This window comes from Cnephaeus nilssonii (assembly GCF_951640355.1).
Source record: "Cnephaeus nilssonii genome assembly, chromosome: 18".
Lineage (NCBI taxonomy): Eukaryota > Metazoa > Chordata > Mammalia > Chiroptera > Vespertilionidae > Cnephaeus > Cnephaeus nilssonii.
Genome location: NC_137089.1, coordinates 48,491,323 through 48,514,305, shown reverse-complemented (window position 1 = coordinate 48,514,305; position 22,983 = coordinate 48,491,323). Strand labels below are relative to the sequence as shown.

At 43.6% G+C, this 22,983-nt stretch overlaps 1 protein-coding gene across 1 annotated transcript in view; it reads left to right on the top strand.

Annotated features, from left to right (window-relative positions):
* The window catches only part of RALYL (RALY RNA binding protein like), a gene marked incomplete at its 5' end in the record, with an annotated part of 274,838 nt that extends 253,235 nt beyond the window's left edge, over window positions 1-21,603 (top strand). The window contains 2 exons of the mRNA XM_079795890.1: window positions 2,560-2,732; window positions 21,472-21,603. Coding sequence (XP_079652016.1) covers window positions 2,560-2,732; window positions 21,472-21,489 — 191 coding nt within the window. The 3' untranslated portion in view covers window positions 21,490-21,603. The remainder of the gene's footprint in view (window positions 1-2,559; window positions 2,733-21,471) is intronic.
* Between the last annotated feature and the right edge of the window lie 1,380 nt (window positions 21,604-22,983).

The window sequence follows — 22,983 nt, the reverse complement described above, 5'->3', positions numbered from 1 at the left end:
AATTTTTTAATGACCAGTTTGGCAGTATAGTGCATATGGCTGCCTATCAGTCCAGATATAGGGATTATGTATTTTTGTCTGCAAAGAGCATCTCCTCCTGATGAAAAAGGCTCCCCTCCCTGCGCCCCCCCCCCCCCGCCATTTAAGCAATCCTATCATAATCTATCTATACCAATAAAAGAGTAATATGCTAATTAGACCAGGTCGACTGGCCATCTTCTGGATGTCCAACTTCCTTCTGGACAAAGCCATGGTGCTGGGGGCTGAGGTAGAGGCAGTTAGAGATGATCAGGCTGGCAGGGAATGGCAGTTGGGGGTGAAATCAGGCCCACAGGGGGTTAGGAGCAATCAGGCCAGCAGGGTAGGGCAGTTGCGGGCGAGATCAGGCCAGTAGGGGAGGGAAGTCGGGGGCAAGATCAGGCCAGCAGGGTAGGGCAGTTAGGGGTAACCAGGCCAGCAGGAGAGGGCAGTTGGGGGCGAGATCAGGACAGCAGGGGAGGGCATTTAGGGGTGATCAGGCACCCAGAGGCAGTTAGGGGCGATCAGGCAGGCAGGCAGAGAGGTTAGGGGCGATCAGGTAGGCAGGGGGGCAAGGTAGGGGCAATCAGACCAGCAGGCAGAGGGGTTAGGGGAAATCATGCAGGCAGGCAGAGGGTTTGGGGTGATCAGGCAGGCAGGCAGGCAAGTGGTTAAGAGCCAGTCACCTTGGATTGTGAGAGGGATGTCTGACTGTGGGATTGGGCCTAAACCAGCAGTCAGACATCCCCCGAGATGGTCCCAGATTGGAGAGGGTGCAGGCTGGGCTGAGGAACCACCCCCTCCATGCACGAATTTCATGCACCAGGCCTCTAGTTGTAATATAATGGCCATTGCAGGAGGAGCTAACACCCCCATCAGGTTACACAGTGATAATTTCTTTTTAGTGGTTAGAATCATTAAGATCTAGTCTCTTAGCAAGTTTGATGACTATAATACAATATTGTTGTCTATACCCAATGGGTCTCCAGAGCTTACTTACTACTCCTTGCAAATTCATACTTTTAAAGAGCACGTGTCCCATGGTAACAGAGTCTTCTCCCTGCCCCCAGACCCTGGAAACTGCCACTTTACTCTCTGCTTTTACTAGTTTGGCTTTTAGATTCCACATGTAAGTGATATCATACACTGCTTGTCTTTGTCTGACTCATCTCAGTTTAATATGCTCCAGATCAATAGCAGTTAAATTCAGGATATTTGGGGTCTACAGCTTTTGCCTACTTGGCCTTTCTTTTCATCTAGCTACTTGGATCCTCTTTTCTAAATTAAACCATTTTTTAAATTTAACTCCCTATTTCCCTATTTAATTTGGATGACAATTTTATAGATTTACATATACATCTAGGAAGTCTTACAACAACCACTTTAGAGCCTTTCTGGGACCTTCTCTGCTTTGTCCGTTGAGCACTTATGGTTTGCGAATTACTCTACTAGACACTTTGAGTTACTGCTCCAACCCCTGAGAGTTACACAGTGGAGATCCCGCTTGTAAGGCTGAGGAACCGAGACTCATGGAGGGCTCTCACTCTCTGCCCCGCTTCCCAAAGTTGGGGAAGGAGGCAGCTCCATGCCAAGCCCAGGCCACCCCACACCGGAGCTCGATTCTCAACCGTGAGGTGAACCTCAACTGCCAACAAGACTTAGACTAAAATTTCAAAGGATCGTCCACTTAGACGTGTTGTCTGAGAGATGACATACCTGCTTCTGAGCTTTTATCCCAGTGAGCTTTTGTGCTTCTCACTTAGGTTTGAACCTGTCAGTGAGCATTCTCACCCTCCTTCCTCCAATGAGCAAGCTCTGTGTTTTACTGACCCCCTCCTTTTTTGATATATTTTCTCCTCAGAGAGAACATCCTTATTAGAAAGGACTATATACAGGGCAGTACAAAGCAGGCTTACAGTTGTTAGTATGAAAAATAATGCAATAATTAATAAAAAAATAATACAAGAATAAACTAAACTTACTTTTGCCCCACCTGTATAGCCAGAAAGATCAATCTATTTATGTACATCTTTTTAAAATATATTTTTATTAATTTCAGAGAGGAAGGGAGAGGGGGAGATAGATAGAAACATCAATGATGAGAGAGAATTACTGATCAGCTATCTCCTGCATGCCCCACACTGGGGAATCAAGCCTGCAACCCATGCATGTGCCCTGACCGGGATTTGAACCAGTCACCTCTTGGTTCCTTGGTTGACATTCAACCTGAGTCACACCAGCTGGGCTATTTATGTAAATCTTTACTTCTTTATCTACCAGTATCATTTGGATTCCCCTATTTTTTTCTATTTCCATTAAAAAATAAATAAGCATACATGTAAAACAGACATGTACATAATATACATAACAATAAATTTGACTGAAATTCACAGGACCTTATCTTCCTCACACACTTAGCTACACACTTAGCGGTAGAGTGTACCTTCTGTAGACTGTTTTGTTTTTCTTCATGGTTTATCCAAATGGCACATGAGCAACCCAAAGTAGTAGTCGTTTGCTTTCTCCCCTCCCTCCCCCCAGAAGCTCAGAAGAAGCAATTGGAAGAGACTATAGAGCTGATCCAAGACGAATGTGTGTCGGAGAACGCAGACCACTCTCCCGAGGAGCCTGCAGAAGGAGGGCCCGATGCAGACGGCGAGGAGATGACCGATGGTGTAGAGGAGGACTTCGAGGAAGATGGGGGTCACGCGCTGGTAGGAACTAAACTGATCCCCTCCTTTCTTGATATATTTTCTCCTCAGAGAGAACATCCTTATTAGAAAGGACTATATACAGGGCAGAACAAAAGCAGGTTTACAGTTGTTAGTATGGAAAATAATGCAATAATTAATACCAAATAATACAAGAATAAACTAAACCTACTTTTGTCCATTGGGTGTCCGTGCCCATTGGGAGCAGCACCAGCATGTCAGCAGCTCATTCGGTGTAGAAGAAAGATTCAATGTTCGGGGCTAGTTTCTTTCTTCTGTGCATTTGTTTAAGGCAATGTCAGTCCAGTGCTTTGCACAGAATAAGTGCTCAATACATCTTTGCTAATGTAAAGCACGAGGGAGTCCATGAATAAATAGAAATATTATGCATGAGATTAGATATACTTCAAGTCCCAAAAGGAAGATTCTTTTTCCCAAATGCTCCTTCATGGAAGCAAACTTGTGTGTATTCAGTCAAATTACACATCAACTGTACGTGGATATAACCTCCTGGTAACAGACCACTTACGGGAAGATGCCCGGTGCCCCTCTTATCCAGCCATGTCCACTGAGCATGACTGTCTCTGCTAGCCACAGGGCCAGCAGTCCTTCCTACACTCGCTCACTGAGGGGACCTCTGGTTCACAGCCGGTCCCCATCAGCTGGGCCTGTGCTGCTGAGTCGCCAGTCTGATGGGGGGGGGGGGGGGGGGACTTAGCTGAGACTTCATTTTGCACCTTCTATTTTCCCACTGTTGCCATCATTACACTGCTCATCTCCAGATGTCCTCTTCCCCATAGCACACCGGGGACTGGTAAATGCATGCTGATGAGCATGCTCGTTCTCATAGTTTATCAGCCATGAAATTAAATATTCTATCCTAAGGGGCTGACTAATAGCAATGCGTGTGTGTGTGTGTGTGTGTGTGTGTGTGTGTGCACGCGCGTGTGTGTTGCCAACTCTCAAATGTCAGTGGAATAATCGTCCCATCAATATTTTATTTACATAACTCAATGTTGGTTTTTAACATTCCAGCTCTGTTTAAATTGCATGGCACCTCCCCTTAAACTTTTCCAGGATGAGCCATTAACATTCACCCTTATTTCCACAAACACTGCATCAGTTTGAAGAACTTAAGGAGCTTTCTTGGAATGGTGTTGATGTTGGGAGTCTGTTGAGCAGGGACTAGAATGAAGAGGACAAAGTTTCTGGGCTTCTCCTCGGGAAGGACTTCCTCCACAGCAGAGGCTTCCTCAGCCGCTCCGGTCAGACCCTTGCTCTCCCTGAGGCATCTGCAGGCTCCCGCTGCCATTTCCAATGGTTACCTTCTGTTCTGACTTTAACTCACTTCTCAGCTGGATTGGGCTGAGAGTTGGTTACCAGTTGCTCATTCTCACTTTCCTCTGCTGGTAATTTTCCCTCCAGACCCCATTTTAAATATTGAAGCAGCCCAGACTTTGTCATGGACCACCTCCTTGTTTGGCACACTCTCCCAAGGTGACCTCAAATGTCAGTGTTTTAATATCTATAGGCCAGAGATTCCTAAATCTAGATTTCTATTCCTGATCTCTTCCTGGAATTCTAGACTCCAGTATTCACATGCCATTTCCTCATAGATCTCCAGTGAACAACTGAAATGTAACATGCCAGAAATAGTCTTGATGTTTTCCAGCCAACTTATTCTTTTTCTGTCTTCCTCATTCTAGTAAAAAAAAAAAAAAAAAAAAAAAAAAAAAAAAAAAAAGTCACCCTAGCTGGTTTGGCTCAGTGGATAGAGTACCAGCCTGGGGACTGAAGGGTCCTGGGTTTGATTCCCGGTCAGGGCACATGCCTGGGTTGCAGGCTTGATCCCCAGTAGAGGGCATGCAGGAGGCATCTGATCAATGATTCTCTCTCATCATTGATGTTTCTATCTCTCTCACCCTCTCCATTTCTGTCTAAACTCAAAATATATATTTTTAAATGTCATCATCCCATTATTAAAACCAAAGGACTAGCATTACTTCTGATTCCCTCCACCCTCTCCACTAATTCTATGTGAAACTGCAACCAGCATGGCTAGGGTTCAGGATCTGAAGAAGGGGCCGCGCACAAATGAAAACACTAGATAAGAAATATGAATTTAGAAATCTTGGGGGAGCCAGGTGGAAATTTCCCTCTAGAGGAGAAGCTCCCCGAAACCCTGGAACTGCCAGCTTTTTATTCACTTGAATACACATTTTCCCTTTAGGAATGCAAACAGGCATATCAAAGGTAAAGTTTGGTAAACAGCAAAAGGATTATCAGGTTAGGGGATTGCCTTGAGCCATTTGGCCAACCACAGGGCAATATTATGCTGATTTTCAGCCCTGCTGAATATTAAAGTCCATTAGCCTTCTAGTGGGTCTTTTCACATTAATATGCTCACTACTATTGGTCTTTGCCTCCAACAATTCTACCTCCAAATCACAGCCCAAAGCTAGTCTCATTTCCATATCAGCCATGCAATCCATTCTCCACACAAGAAGAATAGAAATCTGTATAAATATACATCGGATCATGCCACTCCCTGGCTTAAAAACTTGCAGTGCCTTTGATCATCTCACTCAGAACCAAACTCCCAGTGTAAATGTGAGGATGCTGGGAGGAAGCTGCTGGTGGAGAGAGAACTTGGGGCAACAGGAGATAACACCTGCCTGACCCAGGACCACTGTGTGAGTGACCATCTAGCTCAGGCCTGGGCAGAGCAGACAATCAGGGGAAATGGCCCTCAGTGTGTGTGCTTTGTAGAAAGGCACTTGTACCTTCATAAGTGTTGGGTTTTACCGTCTCCTCTAACATCTGTCACTTAACTGGCAGCCCTGCAGTGTCTGTGCCCATCCAGGTGTGGGGTAAGTTAGGTCATAGTCATACTAATAATGAAAGCCCCCAGTTCATGTAAACCCTGCGTGGTTGTACTAACTCACCCGCCAATCCCAGGTTCTCCAAGGAGTCTCAGCTGCATCGGAAACATGGTAACCAACTGCTCCCCTGCCAGGCCCCCGCCTGCTGTCCTCTGGGAGGCGCCGTCCTGCCAAAGCCACACACCTCTTGGCCTAAAGGGCCTCCTCCTCCTGGGCATCCAGGGATGCAGCACCCAAGGGTGCCCCTAGGGGGAGCCCTTCAGGTTCTCTCAGGTCCCAGTGTGAAACCTCGCCAGAGTGCAAATGAAAGCTCGGAGAATGAAGCCCTGTCCCCAGCTCCAAGCTGGAGTCAGGTCCCAGAGCCCAGAGCACCACCGCCTGAAACTGGAACCCACCCAGCTCCCACCACGGAGCTTCTGCCTGAGCATGTGCAGATCACCCTCTTCTGCCCTGTCCCTCAGCACACTGGTCCCTGAGCAGCAGCCAGTGTGGTCCTGTTAGCCCTGAGCTGGGCCAGGTCATTCTGCTTAAGACTCTCCAACAGAGGAACCAAGATGGCAGCATAGGTAAACGCCTGAATTTGCTACCTCCCACAACCACATCAACATTACAACTAAAATACAGGACAACTATCATCCAGAACCGCAGGAAAACTGGCTGAGTGGAAGTCCTACAACTAAAGAGGTAAAGAAGAAAGCGCACTGAGACTGATAGGAGGTGCGGAGGCGTGGAACTGGCTAGTCCGTCACCCACGTGTACCACTTTTTTAATCAGGAGGGAGATTGCCTCTTTGGTGGCTGCCCAGAGGAGCAAGGAGTCCCAGCCCCAGACCCTCAGCCCAGGGTCCCAGAGCTGGGGAAAGAAGTCCCTATGAGCAGTAAGAACTACGGATTGTGATGCTCCCAATGGGCCGGCAATGCAAACTGAATTAACAAGCTCCCACTTGCACTGAGCTCCAGTGCCAGGCAAGGCTCTGGGGGACCCAGACACATACAGGGGAGAAACTGGACAGTCTGGCTTCAGGGCAGGAACATGGGGGCGGCTTTCTTCCAGACAGAGGTGCTTGAAACGGTCATTGTTCCTGTGCTGGGACCTTCTGAGTGCTGGCCTGACTGGCAGCCATTTCTGTTTTTCTGCCCTGGAGATTCCCTGAGACCCTGCCCCACCCAATTTACAACCCCACCCAAGCTGTGTGCAGCAGCTTTTGCATATGAATGGCCTGTCCTTTCTCAGCCTAAAACCTGTCAAATAAGCTGCAGCTGGGTCAGGGAGCCACAAAGTTATCAATAAAAGGCCCAAGGCCAGCACCAGCACCAGCCTGCCTTGCTTCACAGCTGGGCCTTGTCTGGGCATTTCCAAACCCAATACAAAGAGGAGGAATCTGCAGATCTCTCTGTAGCTCCTGCTGGATTGCCCCAGGCAGTGGCTGACTTTGCACCTTCTTGGAGACCCAAGAGACAGTGTACCCAATGGTCAGTGTGAGACCATACCAGATTACAACTCTTCACATCCATAAGAGACACACTCAGGGGGCAGACTCAGTGAGCACCAAAGCCCCACTGAAGCAAGTCCTGCCCCATAAGGGTGTCTCCTGCACAGCAGCACTCCCACTGTAGTCACAGCTGGTGCCCACAGCCAGTTTGCCTGGAGGTCAATTCCTCCCAGCAATCAAGGCTCAACTACAACAAGACTGTGCACACAGCCCACAAAGGGGTGCACCAAGAGTGTCTACCTCAGGTGAATGGGGAGGCTGAGCCACTGGGCCCTATAGGACACCTACTACACAAAGCCACTTTATCAACTCAAGGAGACATAGCAACACTACCCAAAACATAGAAACAAACACAGGGAAGCAGCCAAAATATGGAGACAAAGAAACATGTCACAAGTGAAAGAAGTGGAAGCAATCAAACTACTGGATACAGAGTTCAAAACAATGATTATAAGGTTGCTCAAGGATCTTAATGAGAGCTTCAAGGGACTTAATGAGCCTTTCAAGAATCTTAGTGAGAATTTCAAAGACATGAAAAAGGGCCAGTCAGAAATTAAGCATACACTAACTGAAATAAAGAATAATTTACAGGGATTCAACAATAGAGTAGAGGATTCCAAGAATTAAATCAACAATTTGGAATATGAGAAAGCAAAAAACACCCAATCAGAAGCGCAAAAAGAAAAAAAGAATAAAAAAATATAAAGATAGTGTAAAGAGCCTCTGGGATAACTTCAAGCGTACCAACATTCACATTATGGGGTGCCAGAAGGATATGAGAGAGAGCACGATATTGAAAAACTATTTGAAGAAATAATAACAGAAAACTTACCCTACGTGGGTAAAGAAATAGACTTACAAGTCCAGGAAACACAAAGTGTCCCAAACAAGAGGAACCCAAAGAGGCCCACACCACGACACATCATCATTAAAATGCCAAGGGCAAAAGACAAAGAGAGAATATTAAAAGCAGCAAGAAAAAAACAGTTAGTTACCTACAAGGGAGCACCCATATAATTGTCAGCTAATTTCTCAACAGAAACTATGCAGGCCAGAAGGGAGTGGCAAGAATTATTCAAAGTGATGAATAGCAAGAACCTATAACCAAGAATACTCTACCCAGCAAAGCTATCATTCAGAATCGAAGGTCAGATAAAGAGCTTCACAGGTAAGAAAAAGCTAAAGGAGTTCATCACCACCAAAATAGTATTATATGAAATGCTGAAAGGTATTCTTTAAGAAGAGGAAGAAGAAAAAGGTAAAGATAAAAAATTATGAATAACAAAGTAACAACAAATACATATCTATCAACAAGTGAATCTAAAAATCAAATGAATAAAAAATCTGATGAACAGAATAAACTGGTGAATGAAATAGAATTAGGGGCATGGAAATGGAACAGACTGACGATTCTCAGAGGGAAAGGGGTGCGGGGGGTGTGGGAAGAGATTAGACAAAGATCTTATATGCATGTATGTATTACCTATGGACACAGACAATAGGGTGGTGAGGGCCTGGGGTGGGGTGGGAACCGGATGGAGGGGAGCTATGGGGGGAGAAAAAAAGGACATCTATAATAATCTCAACAATAAAGGTTAAAAACATAAAATAAAATAAAAAGAAAGGAAACTTTACATCAAATTTTAAAAAAAAGATTATGTGAGAGGGGGAAGGGGGGGGAAATGAGAGATATCTGTAATACTATCAACAATGAAATATATATTTTTTAAAAAAAAAGACTCCAACAGCTGCCCACCTCCCTCAGAGTAGAAATTTATCTCACTGATCTTCCCTGCTCTCTTTCTGATCTCCTCCCCTCCCTCTTCATCTCCTCCCCTTCCCCCTGATCTCCTCCCCTCCCCCCCATCTCCTCCCCTCCCTCCATGATCTCCTCCCCTCCCTCCCTGATTCTCTCCTTTCCCTCCCTGATCCCATGAATTTCATGAAAGTAAATTGGACATGCAATGCCACCTAGTGGTCTGAGGCAGGTTTTTCTGCCGTTAAAAAGAAGCAGCATTTTCAGATTTAGCAAATAAAGCTGCAGGATACCCTGTGAAATCTTAATTTCAGATAAACAATTAGTAGTTCTCTAGTATAATCATGTAATCATGTCACACATATTACACGGGACGTACTTCTAACAAAAACAATTACGTGCTATTTGTTAGAAACTGAAATTCAACTTGGACTTCCTGTAATACCTCTGGCAACCCTTCATGCATATAGGAATGCTTACTTGGAACTAATTTTCTAGCTTCTTTCAGCCTCTGTACTAGAATGGAAATAACCACCTCACAGGGCTCTTGGATGGACTAAATGAACTTCACGGAACAAAGACTTGGACACAACGTGAGCAAGGAATTTGTAGCCTGCGTTATCATAATTGGATGATCATCACCTCGATTCCACGTGAAGCTCTCAATAAAGTATTACATTTCTAGTGACATAATCCTCACATGGAACTTTGTGCCTTCCAAATCTCTGGAGACTAAGCACTTCTATTTGATAAGAAAGCCTTCAGGAAGCAAATGTAATATTCTAAGTATAATTATACTTCCCTTTCATCTTGTTAAATTTTTCTTCCATTTTATGCTTGCTGGCTTACTCAATTCAGAGATATTCCATTTCAAGTTTCCTTCTTATGACTTTTTTTAAGATAATGTGAACTGTACCCTGTGATGGCATGTGGCTTTTATTTTAGTTTTTGCTGTAGATTTGTTCTTTGGCTCATGTGATCTGGCCACCAACTTAGTAACAGATGGTCAATTGTGGTTTTTAAGAGTTTGAGCATATTGGAAGCCTTATATATCTTGTTTTCTATAGTCATCCAACCATTCATTCATTAAAACAATAACCAAAAAATTTAAATAAAATAGTGGAAACTCAGTAATGTGCCACATATTTAGTCACCAAGGATTCTAAGAACAAAGCATGCTGGCTTCTGATGTTATAGAACTTTTACTGGGTAGGAGAGGGCATGCTGAAGTCACAACACAGAAACAGATATTAACAAAACTGAAAAGTGCAATTACCACTTGACGCATGACAACAAGTGAAATGACAGAAGCTGGGCAGACTTCTCAAAGGTTGTGACATTCGAGCTGGTTCTGAAAGAATGAAGAAGCACGTGCGAGGAAAGCAAAGGGTTAGATGGCATCGCCAACAGATAATAGGTACATCGGAAGGGAGGCTTAAAGGAACTCCGAGTATGCTGAGAAGCTGGCTGGTGAGTGCGTCTACAGCAGTAAGTCTCAGAGGGTGGTCCCAGGACCAGCGGCATCCTATCAGTGGAAGCTTGCTGGAAATGCAAATTCTCAGACAAAAACAAAGTCTCAGGCTCTAACCCTGATACTTGGAGGGTGGACCTCAGCAATCAGCGTGTTAAGGAGCCGTTGGTGACTATGTTTCCTGGTGATTCTGATGCCTCTGGAAGTTTGAGAGTCACTGGACTGCAGGGCCAGAACCCTCCAGCCTAGATGCATGTAGACCCACCAGGGTGCTTTGTCATAAATACCAAAGACACGTGTCTCCAGCCGTGGCAATAAATCAAGAGTCCTTGGGGGTGCAGCCTCACCAAGAGTGCAGAGATGTTTTCCTGTGTGTCCAGGGTTGAGAGCCCTGGACACAGAGCTCACGTCCATGAGGAAGAAGGATAAGTGGAAACTTCATCAAAAAAAAGAAGTGAGCACAGGGAACCCACTCAGAATCATTTGACTTCAGGAAAATACAAATTTAACCACAATAGTGTAACACCGCACACAGCCCAGAATGGCCAAAACTGACAGGGTAAAATGTTGGCAAAAAATGTGGAATGCTGAAACTCTCCAACGCGATTGGTGGGAGATACAATGCTGCGACCATTTAGAACTGCCCAGCAATTTTTAACAAAACTAGACATAAACATAACGAGCCAGTGTTTCCACTCCTGAGCCTCCAAGAGAAATGAAAATGTGTGTCTAGAAGGTACTTGTAGAAGAATGCCTTAGCAGCTCTACTCACAGTATCCAAAACTCCAAACAACCCACCCGTCGGAAAAAGGGTTTGCAGAGAGTGGCTGTGCCCATCAAAGAACACTACTGGTCAATAGAAGGGAACGTGCTCTGAGCCTGGTGACAGTGTGGACAGATCTCAGAAACAAGAAGCCTCGTGCAAGAGGACACTCTGTGTCATTGCATCTGGAGGCAAGGGCTGGGGGGCGAGGATTAGTCTTTCTGGGGTGTCGTTCTGTTTCACATCCACTTTGATTTCAACACTCAGCTCTAATGCCACACCCTTCTAGAAACCTCTCTGGTATCCTCACAACTCACACAAACCCCCAGTAGTACACTCACCTCCTTGCTGCTACTACTTTATAAAAAAATGTCTATCTCACAAGAACCATATGGTTTTACACCTAAGTGGGATATAAAACAGAAAGCAACAAATCAAACTCATACACACATGACAGAATGGTGGTTACCAGAGCAGAAGAGAGGTGAGGGGAGAGTGAAGAGGGCAAAGGAGGTCAAATATAAAAGAAAGACACTGACTTTAGGTGGTGAGCACAATGCCACCTACAGATGATGTATCAGAGAATTTTGCACTTGAAAAAAATGTCTCTCTCTCCAGCCAGACTAAGAACCCTTGCAGGCCAAAGGCCCCTTGGTTTAGGATCTCTCATGCAAAGCACAGTGCCCAACATACGGTCAGGCATGTAGGGATGGAGGGATGCTGATTGCTTGGTGGTCCTTGAAAGACTGTATTACTAGGTGTACCAGTTAATAATGAGGATTTTTTTCAATAGATGGAGTTACACATATGTTGATATATATGTGATTTGGACTGTAAACTATTTTGTTGTATTGACAACAAGCTTCAAAACTTTATATGTCAAATTTGCTGAAGGTGTTAAGATCATAGATATTTTTACACTTCAAAATGTCAAATTTCGTGCCATTTGTGGGAAGTTTTAATTCATTACTTTATTTTGAAGAAAAGTGCTGCTGAATACTTCGGGAAGCTTATGGTGAACATGCTCCATCTCAAGATACTTGTGAACGCTGTTTTAAACACTTTAAAAGTGATGATTTCAATGTGAAAGACACAGACGTCCAGGTCAACCGAAAACGTTTGAAGACCAACAATTACAAGCATTATTGGATGAAAATGCACGTCAAACTCAAAAACAACTTGCAGAAAGATTAAATGTTGCTCAGCAAACAATTTCTGATCATTTACAAGCAATAGGAAAGATTTCAAATGAAGGAAAATGGGTGCCACATCAACTGAATGAAAGACAAATGGAAAAGCGAAAAGTCATCAGTAAAATGTTGCTTCAATGTCATGAAGGAAAGTCTTTTTTGCATTAAATTGTGACTGGCGATGAAAAGTGGATTTATTTTGAGAATCCCAAATGCACAAAATCATGGGTTGATCCAGGTCAACCATCAACATCGACTTCAAGGCCAAATCACTTTGGAAAGAAGACAATGCTCTGTGTTTGGTGGGATCAGGAAGGTGTGATGTATTATGAGCTTCTAAAACCAGGTGAAACCATAAATACCAACAACAAATAATCTATTTGAACCACGCTTTGATCGTGAAATGACCAGAATGTTCCAGAAGACATGGCAAAGTAATTTAGCTTCATGATGATGCACCATCACACACTTCAAAACCAGTTAAAGAAGCGTTAAAAGATCTTGCCTGGGAAGTGTTAACCCACCTGCCATATTCACCAGACCTTGCTCCTTCAGATTCCACTTGTTCTGATCGATGGCACACGTTCTTTCTGAGCATCACTTCAAAACATATGAAGAAATGGAAAATTGGGTCTCTGGATGGTTTGCCTCAAAACAAGGAAAGTTCTATTGGGACGGTATCCACAAATTACCTGAAAGATGGGGAAATGTGTAGCTAGCAATGGACATTACTTTGAATAAAGCACTTTTGATATTTCTCTTGAAATTATCGTGTTTTCTTTGATTACAAAATTTGCTATTATTAACCGTTACACCTAGTATACCTGTATGTGCATGCTCTTCCTTCTATCTTGAATACCTTCTCCACTCATTATTTTGTCTGATCGGTCAACACATCCAGTGTCCTCGATACCATGTCACTGTCATGAATTCATCTTTGGACAAGGCCCAGGCCTGTCCTGGACACTTTGGATCTGCGTCTCTCTTTAGACCACACTCTGTATACATTTCATCATGCTCTATTGTAATTAGTGACATCGCTCTTTCCTGGCTCACTGATTTGTGAATTCCTCGGGGCTTATTTTAGTTGATATTTTCCCTAATGTGGTACTTACACATGTTAATGAATATTTGTTAAAGAGAGAAAAATGTCTTCAGCTTAACTCAAACTATGAGCCCCGTCTTCATTTTTAAGCGCATTTTATTGTGTATGATAATCAGATCTGTTCTGAATATTGCTTTTGTGTGCATGCCCTCTGGGACTTAAAGGATTATCACACAGCAGAAAGGAAAGACCTTTCATTATAACTTCTTCGCCAGGTCACTGGGGCAGCAGCCTGCATCCTGGAGGCACTGAGGAGGAACCAGAAGAGGCTTAAACCATCACATCAAAGGCCACACAGCAATACTGACTCTGTCTAGTGGCTGCTCCATGGTTCCGCATTGTCACCTCCCAGAAGTGATAAAAATGCAAATTGGAAGCAACCTGAATTTAGTTAGCAAAGCTAGAACACCAAGTTATAAAACAAACCAGAAAATAAGCCTCTATCCCATTCTGAGCTATAATTTTTAAGCCCAAACAGTACACAGAAAGCTGAAAATCACAAGAAAATAAATGTATTTTCATAAGGAAATAAATGTAAGAGAACTCAGAACAGAGTAAGCTTGAACAAGGAAGGAGAGGCTGTGATCCTAGCTGCAGCCAGTGCTGCGACCTTGGCAGCGGGGTTCAGGATCTTAAGGAGGGGCCAACGCACAAATGAAAATGCTATATAAGAAATATGAATTTAGAAGGCATTGAGGGTCAGGTGGAGCCTCTTTCTTGAAGACACACTGGGACTGAGTCCTGTCTGCTTTTTATTCAGTTTTAGATACACATCTTGCCTTCTAGCAATGCATATAGGCATTTCAAAGGTAAAGTTTGATAAACAGTAAAAGGATTATCAGGTTAGGGAATTGCCTTGAGCCTCTACTATCTCAACTCCAACCATTGGTGCTTAGCGTCAGCCCTGCTAATGCCCAAGGTCCATCAGCCTTCCATGTTCCTTGGTGCACTCTCATGACAGTATTGGCAAGTAGTGACTTCCCACAGCTGGGAAGGCAATATGGTCCTTGAAAAATGGGCTCAAACTCAGGGCTTTTGAAAGGTTAAAAATATTGTGGTTGATGTGCAATTTCCAAACTGCCTCTAATCATGTTAAAAGGTAGGTAATAGAGTATAAATCCAAACAAAATATTTCCACCATACCACAGTTTCTATAAGGGATAAACAAAAGAGGAAGATAATAGAAAGGTCCTGAAGTCCTTTGCAAATGAGAGACAGTCCAAACATAAGCCTTAAATATATATATTAAAAAAAAAAGGAAAAATAGCTACTTTTCTAGAAATGCTAGAAGAAAATAGAGCAAGCTGAAGTATTAATGCTGTCAGATTTCAAAAGGCTAGTTATGAAAGTTTTGGGGGAAATAAAGCAATTTGACCAACAAAAAGACCCTTTTCTACTAACATAGAATAGAAATACAACTTTTTGAGTGAACATTCACAGATATACAAGCACCAAAGTGACTACAATGTTAATGTCAAAGAGAAATTGGACTGGGTGGAGTTAAATAGGCAGGAAGACTAGTCAAGATTGGCAGTAGGGACCAAGACTTGAAATGGAGGATCAAAATTGAACTCATCTCCATTGAAACAAAAGACAACTAGGTTTTTAAGCAGTGAGCTGGTGGAAAAGGACTGGAAGAAGTTGGAGGGAAGGCAGGTCACTGAGATTAGGCTCTCTATATTTGCTAATTGTCACTTATCTAAATTGGCTCCCACTCTCCCAAAGAGTAGGAGATAGGGAGCACTATCTTCTTTTTAATTAAGTTTATGGGGTAACATCTATCCTATATAATAAAGAGGTAATAAGAAATTGACCATCACTCCAACACACAAGATGGCCACCCCCATGTGGACCCAAGATGGCTGCCACAAGATGGCCAGCAGGGGAGGGCAGTTAGGGGGGACCAGGCCAGCAGGGGAGGGCATTTAGGGGCAATAAGGCCAGCAGGGGAGCAGTTAGGTGTCGATCAGGCTGGCAGGGAGTGGTTAGGGGTTGATCAGGCTGGCAGGCAGAAGCGGTTAGGGGCAATCAGGTAGGCAGGCAGGCGAGCGGTTGGGAGCCAGCAGTCCTGGATTGTGAGAGGGATGTCCCAGATTGAAGAGGGTACAGGCTGGGCTGAGGGACACCCCCCCCCCCCCCCGCATGAATTTCATGCACTGGGCCTCTAGTATACATATAAAAGCCCAGTGACCCAACAGTGGAACAACCAGAATGACTGGTCGACCAGTCACTATGATGCACACTGACCACCGGGGGCAGACGCTCAATGCAAAAGCTGCTCCCTGGTGGTCAGTGAGCTCCCACAGTGGGAGCACTGCTTGGCTGACCAGGATGAGTGGCGCTCCCACAGCAGGCAAATCCCCATAGGCCATGCCCCCCAACAGTGCACGAATCTGTGCACCAGGCCTCTAGTTGGTAATAAGATTATATAGGTTTCTAGTGTACAATTCTATGATACATCATTTGTATGCCCACCATCCAAAGTCAACTGTTCTTCTCTTACCATATGTTTGACCCCTTTACCCTTTACTACCTCCTATCTCCTTCCTTTTGGTAGCCACCATGCAGTTGTCTATGTCTATCAGTTTTTCTTTGCTTATTTGCCTTGTTTGTTCATTTGTTGCTTTCAGTTTTATATCCCACATAAGAGTGAGATCATATGGTTCTTAACTGTTTCTGTCTGACTTATTTCACTTAGCAAGATATTCTTGACCTAACTGGTTTGGCTCAGTGGATAGAGCATTGGCCTGTGGACTGAAAGGTCCCAGGTTCAATTCCAGTCAAGGGCATATACCTTGGTTGCAGGCACATCCCCAGTAGGAGGTGTGCAGGAAGCAGCTGATCCATGTTTCTCTCTCATCAATGTTTCTAACTCTCTATACCTCTCCCTTCCTCTCTGTAAAAAATCAATAAAATATATTTTTTTTAAAAAAAAATTTAAAAAGATATTCTCAAGGTCCATCCATGCCATCACACATGGCAATATTTCTTTCTTTTTTATGTCTTAGTAGTATTCCATAGTATACATGGTAGGGCAGAAGTCAGTTTACAATTGTATGTATGAAAAATAATACAATAATTAATAAATAATACTACAAGAATAAACTCGGTGTTTTCTGTACTCTCAAATGTAAACCTGCTTTTGCCCACCCTGTCTATGTACCACATCTTCTTTATCCAATCATTTATTGAAGGATACTTTGGTTGTTTCCATGCCTTTGCCCACAGTCAGGAAGATACTTGTCTAAGTTTTAGTCACACTGGGGAGAACTTAAGGCCATGTTGGTCAGTAGGACAGAATCTCACCCATTTTATACAGAAAAGCAGAATAGTTATCCCCCAAGACAGAAAGCGGATCCTCACAATCTTCTGTACAGCTCCTGAGCCAATTAAGAACAAATATGGACTTAGGAAATGCTTTATTCAAAGGATCCTTGCAAGGGTGGATGGGACTCTTACAACAAAGAGCCATGACCACGGGATCTGTAAGTGTCTCAAGAGGTGGGCTAAAGGGGTTTTCCTTGTGTAGAGAAGCGTAACCAAGGCTAGAATGACTGGAAGAGGGGAAGTGGGATGAGTGGGTGCCCTGTTGGGTAGTAGACCACGTCACGCCTGGCCCTGGGGCCAGCCTGTATTCCAGGAGGGGCCTTCTGGGGGCTGCACGGGGCTCAGGTTGGTGGTGGGCCAAGGTCTGGAGTCCTGAATATTAGTTATGAATCTCAATTTAAAAAAGAACAGAATCATTTCTAATACTAAAGACATTGCAAGAATTTAAAAAGTATACTTTTTGTAAATAAGGTGTGCTTGTTCCTCATATTGCTATACCTATTTTCCTTCTAATATATTCATGTATGAGGTCTGAAATTAAACGTGCTTTCCCAGTAGATTAATGCTATCATTTTCATGTTTGTCAAATAGAAGTCAATTACTTGGTTCAATACGCTCTCCGCTCATCTGAGTGGCTCCTGTTGTTGTTTTTCAGAAATTGGGGGGAGAGGGGGCGTTGAAAAGCATTCATCATCAAGAGAATTTGTTTTAAGAGCATCCCAGCTCCCTTACAGGCTGTAGATCCATTCCCCACTTCAGGAGAAGGAGAGCACAGTTAACTTCCCATTATGCTGAGCCAATCAGCTCCTAAGTGACTGTCTTCTTTAGAAAAAAGCAGCAAGAATGTCTAGTCGTACCCTTTGGCCCAAGCCTTAGACGCGGACAGCAAGCCTTCTCTTAGACCAGAAGTTCTGTGGGAAGTTTGGTGGACTTATTTGCCAGGTTTCTGATGAGGAGGATTATATTCATGACTTGCAGCTTCACAAGGCAACGTTCATGAAGCTTTTGTTTTGTGCTCCTGACATGCAAATGTGTTGAAGCTTTAGGCGAGGAAATGAGACTCTGATAAAGTATTTTCAAACTCACCTCCCTCCTTCCCAGAAGAGTGATGTTATGTAATCATTTACAACCAAGGAGCAGCAGAAGGGGTAAGCGAAATCAGACTGGGGAGTGGAATATGCACAAAAACTGCTGTCCTCTTATCAAAATGGTACTTGCGAAACAGGCTTCATGACCTCTTGATCAGGATGGTGGAAGGATGTACCAAAGTAAAGTCACCTGAAGAAACACAATGGCTAGTGGGCTTGACCGCACAGCGGGCACAGTGCGTCAGCATCTTCCATCTGCAGAGGCAGCGCTCCACGGAGGCCGGGAGGGAGGAGCGCCCTCGCCATCAGATAAAGACTTCCTTCCGTCCTGCACGCAGGTGCCGTCCATCAAAGCCCGCAAGCCACAAGGCCCGGTGTTTACATGCCCGCCTCATTCTATAGGTCCAATTTGATTGTATTTGTGAAGGTATTCATTTCACATTGATCGTGGATAATTGGGGTCTGTGCATACAGGAAACATGTTCCTTTATGCCACGCAAAAAATAGCATGCCTATTTTGTACTGCAAGTTTGAAACTTTGCTTCAAAAACTGATGAACAAAATAGAAACAGAGGCATGGACGCATGGAACAGACTGGCAGCTGTCAGAGGGGAGGAGGATTAGGGGGCTGGATGAAGGAAGGTGAAAGGATTAAGCAAGAAAAGATATATATATATTGACACATAAACACAGACACAATGTGGTGATAGCCAGGAGGGATGGGCATTGGGGAGATAATTGGGGATGGAAAGAACCTTTGTTTGGGGTGATGACACAAAGTGCAGTGGGCAGATGATGTTTTATTGAGTTGTGCACTTGAAACCTGTATGGTTTTGTGGACCAATGTCATCCCAATAAATTCAATATATTAAAAAAAAAGACTAATTAGCACAACCCGTTATAAAGACAGCCTGGAATTCCATGAAGAAGACATTTGAATAATGTTTCATCTTTAAAAATACACATGTTATCAAGAAGTATATACTAGTAGCACGGTATAGAGATAAGGAGGACAGGAGGGAGGAGAAAAAACGACGAGTGATGGAGAGAATATCAAAGTGCCAAAATGTACTTGGCCTTACCCATGTAGTGTCTTTCCTAGGGGTGTAAGTTTTTAATGCTTGTGATTTTGCAATACATCGTCTGTATATTGCATTGTGTGCTTGCCACCCAAAGTCTAGTCCCTTCCATCACCATATATATGACCCCTTTACCTTCTTCATGCTCCCCCCAACCTCCTTCCCTCTGCTAGTCTGTGTCTACTATAGTCTGTGTCTATGACTTTTGTTTATCTGCTGGTCTTGTTTGTTCATTTTTTGCTTTATATCCCACATGTGAGTGAGATAATATGGTTCTTGACTTTTTCTGTCTGACTTATTTGGCTTATCCTGATATTCTCAAGGTCATCCATATTGTCACAAATGGCAGGATTCCATCCTTTCTGGTGGCTGAGTGGTATTCCAGAGTATATATGCAGCCCCTCTCTTTACCAATCATCTATTGAGAGACACTTCAGTTGTCCATGTCTTGGCCACTGTGAATAATGCTGCAATGAACATAGGAGTGCATATATCTTTTCAAATAAATGTTTTCAAATTTGGGGGGTAGGTATCCAAGAGAGGGGTAGCTGGGTCACATGATATCTCTATTCTTAATTTTTTCAGGAACCTCCATACTCTCTTCCATAGTGGCTGTACCAGTTTACATTCCCACCAGCAGTGAATGGGGGCTCCTTTTCTCCACAACCCCAACACTGTTATTACTTGCCTTATTGGTAATAGCCATTCTAACAGGTGTGAGATGATATCTCATTGTAGTTTTAATTTGCATTTCCCTAATAGCTAATGAAGTTGAAATCCCCATTCTTTCCCTAGACAAGACCTCATGCTGGAAAATAATTGCCCATCTCAGGCATGAAATTCGCTGGACTTTAAAAAGCATAGTGCGCTCCAATGTAAATGGCCTCAGTGTTGCCTTCACAGAGCACCTGGGGACCTTTTTGTTTATCTGTTGTCCATTTGATATGTCTTCTTGGGAGAAGTGTCTGTTCAGGTCCTCGGCCCATTTTTAATTGCATTGTTTTTTGTTGTTGTTGAGTTGAATAAGTTCTTTATATATTTTGAATAATAACTCCTTATCGGAGGTTTTCTTTGCAAATATTTTCTCCCATTCTGTTGGTTGTCGTTTTGTTTTATTGTCTGTTTATTTGGCTGTGCAGAAACTTTTTAGTGCCATTCACTTATTTTTGCGTTTACCTCCATTGCCTTTGAGGTGAAATTCATGAAATCCTATGATCAATGTCCATAAGTTTAGTACCAATGTTTTGTTCTAGGTCTTATATTTAGGTTTTTGATCCATTTTTCGTTAACCTTTTTAAAAGGTGACGAATCGCAATCTAATTTCATTGTTTTGCATGTGGCTTTCTAATTTTCCCTGCACCGTTTATAGAAGAGGCTTTCTTTTCCTCCACTGTATTTTTTTTTTTTGCTTCTTTGTTGAAAATTATTTGCCCGCATACATGTGTGTTTACTTCTGGGCTCTCAGTGCTATTCCATTGGGCTGTGTGTCTTTTTTATGTCAATAACATGCTGTTTTGGTTACGGCCACTTCGTAGTCAGGGAATCTGATACCTCCCACTCTGTGGTGTGTTCTTTAACATCCAATGAAATGGGTATAGAAGGAAAGGACCACAACATAATAAAGGCCATATGTCACAAACCCCCAGCCACTATCATATCAATGGTGAAAAACTGAGAGTTCTTCCTCTAAGATCAGTAACAAGACAAGGAGGCCCTTTCTCATCATTTTCATTCAACGTCGTTCTGGAAGTTCTAGCCAGAGCAATCAGGCAAGAGAAAGAAATAAAAGGCATCCAAATTAGGAAAGAAGTGAAATTGTCCCTTTTTGCAGACAAAATTATTTTACATAGAAAACCTCAAGACTCCACCAAAAAAAAATTAGTAGAAACAATAAACAAATACAAGTACAGTTTTAGGATACAAAATCAACGCACAAAAAGCCATTGTGTTTCTATATACTAACAATGAAATTTCAGAAATAGAAATGAATAGAGCAATTCCTTTTGCAATTCCGACAAAAAGAACAAAATACCTAGGAATAAACTTAACAAAGGATCTAAAGGCCCTATACATTGAAAACTATAAAACATTATTTAAAGAAATTGAAGAAAACACCAAGAAATGGAAAGATGGTCAGTGTTTAAGGATTGAAAGAGTCAGCATAGTTAAATGGCCACACACCACCAAGACTGAGACTCAGATCAGGACCTGATCTGGCTTTTCATCCCCGGTACACTGATCTGGGAACCCTGTTCACAGCCTCTCACAGGGAAAGTGCCTGCGGCCCGTCCTGTCGGGACAACAAAGGTCCTGAGAATCCCCATTCTCTCCCTAGACAAGAGCTCATGTTGGAAAATAATTGCCCAGCTCAGGCATGAAATTCGCTGGACTTTAAAAGCATAGCGGGCTCCAAATGTAAACGGCCTCAGTGTTGCCTTCACAGAGCACCTGGGGACCTAGAGTCCCTAAAGACCGGGGGCTCTCTTAGCTTCCCCTCTTGGAGCCTGGACATCTACCTCACAGGTGTGCATGCTGCCAGCAAGGGAATGCAGATCGCTGTACTTTAAAGTGCTCTTTTTCTTTTCTCAGTTTCTGCAGATAAAGTGATCTGAATGAATGAACGAAGCCACGAAGCAGAAAAGAGGCGTTCTGACAACCCCAGAGATGTGAGAGGAGATTCCTTACGGAGAGCAGCATCTTTGGTTCACTTTACATAAAAACCCAAATAAATAAAATGGACAGTATTGTTCAGTCTTAGGAATTCCATTTCTTCTATGTTCTGAGCTGTATAATTGTCAGATTTTTATGGTTTAGATTGTAAATGTGTGTTTCCCTTTGCTAATTATGTTTGGGTGGTTGTTGTTGTTTGTCTTAAAAAAAATCTTAAAATGTGAAAGATATTACGGATGGTAAGGGAGACACTATATACAAATGTATATTTGTAAAAGCTATTTTTATGATTAGCATGTTTCACCATTGATCATATATAAAGTCGGGTGATATTGCAATTCTATGTTTAAAGCTTATTCCCAACAATGTTATGTAAGAAAAGATACATCATATGCTAGTTTTTGTAATTTATTTTTAATTTATAGTTTAAAGTACTTCAGATCATAAGGATAAAATACTTGAAAAGGTTATATTTCTGCCCTCTATGCGCACCATTTTTATTCATAAGGAATGCAACTATTTCCGACGTGAGTCAGGAAGCTGAAGGTGTCGGCCTGACCTGTGGTTGAGTTCGGCATCCCTCTGCGCTCCTCGATGGGAGGCCCCTGCTCTCACCCAACCGCGGGCAGGGCGGGAGAGCCCGGGCAGGGGTCAGCGTGAGTGCAGGTGAGACGAGGAGCGGATGGTCTCGTCGTGGACCCGAGCGCGTACCTGGGTGCCAGCATCGTCCGTCCCTGCCCCCGGGAGCCCGCTGCCCGCGCATCGCCTGGGTTCTCCAGAGCGAGCTGTCGCCTTGCGCTGTGGAAATGGAAGAGCCCCGCCTCCTCACAGCCTGGGAGAGTTCAGCACATAATTTCTTAATAAATTCTGTTTCTTTTCGAACAAAGGTGGTGTGTGGCATTCCTTTGGGGAGCCCTACGGTGCCACATTCAGTTTGGGTTCTTAAGTCACTGGAATGCCATGAAGTCAGTGCCATAAGGAGAGCAGCACGATCTACTGACATGCAAGCCACGTGCCCCACGTGCCCCACGTGCCCTCGCTCTTCGTGGGGGAACGTGGGGAGCACGTGGGTTTGCCTGATATATGACCCCGGTGGGGCGGGCCTCAGTCCTGCCCGGAGTCACACTCTGCTCTCCCTTTCTCCAAGGCATGCTTTCTTATCCAAATGTAGAAATGTTAAGAAAGTTATTCGGGAGCGAAAGCAAACTACATCCACGTAGGCATTTATGCCCAACTCGAACTTCACCGCGCAATGTGCCAGCTTCTCAGGACAGAGCAGAGAGGGGACGTGATGTTCCCGGGGCCCGTGGGAGGAAGGCTCCTGTTCACAGACGCTGAGGCTAAGTGGGGTGTTTCCTCGTATCTTCTTTAAGCTAATTTATCATCTTTCTCGATGTCTTGTAAAAATCAGGAATGAAGATTATACAATTC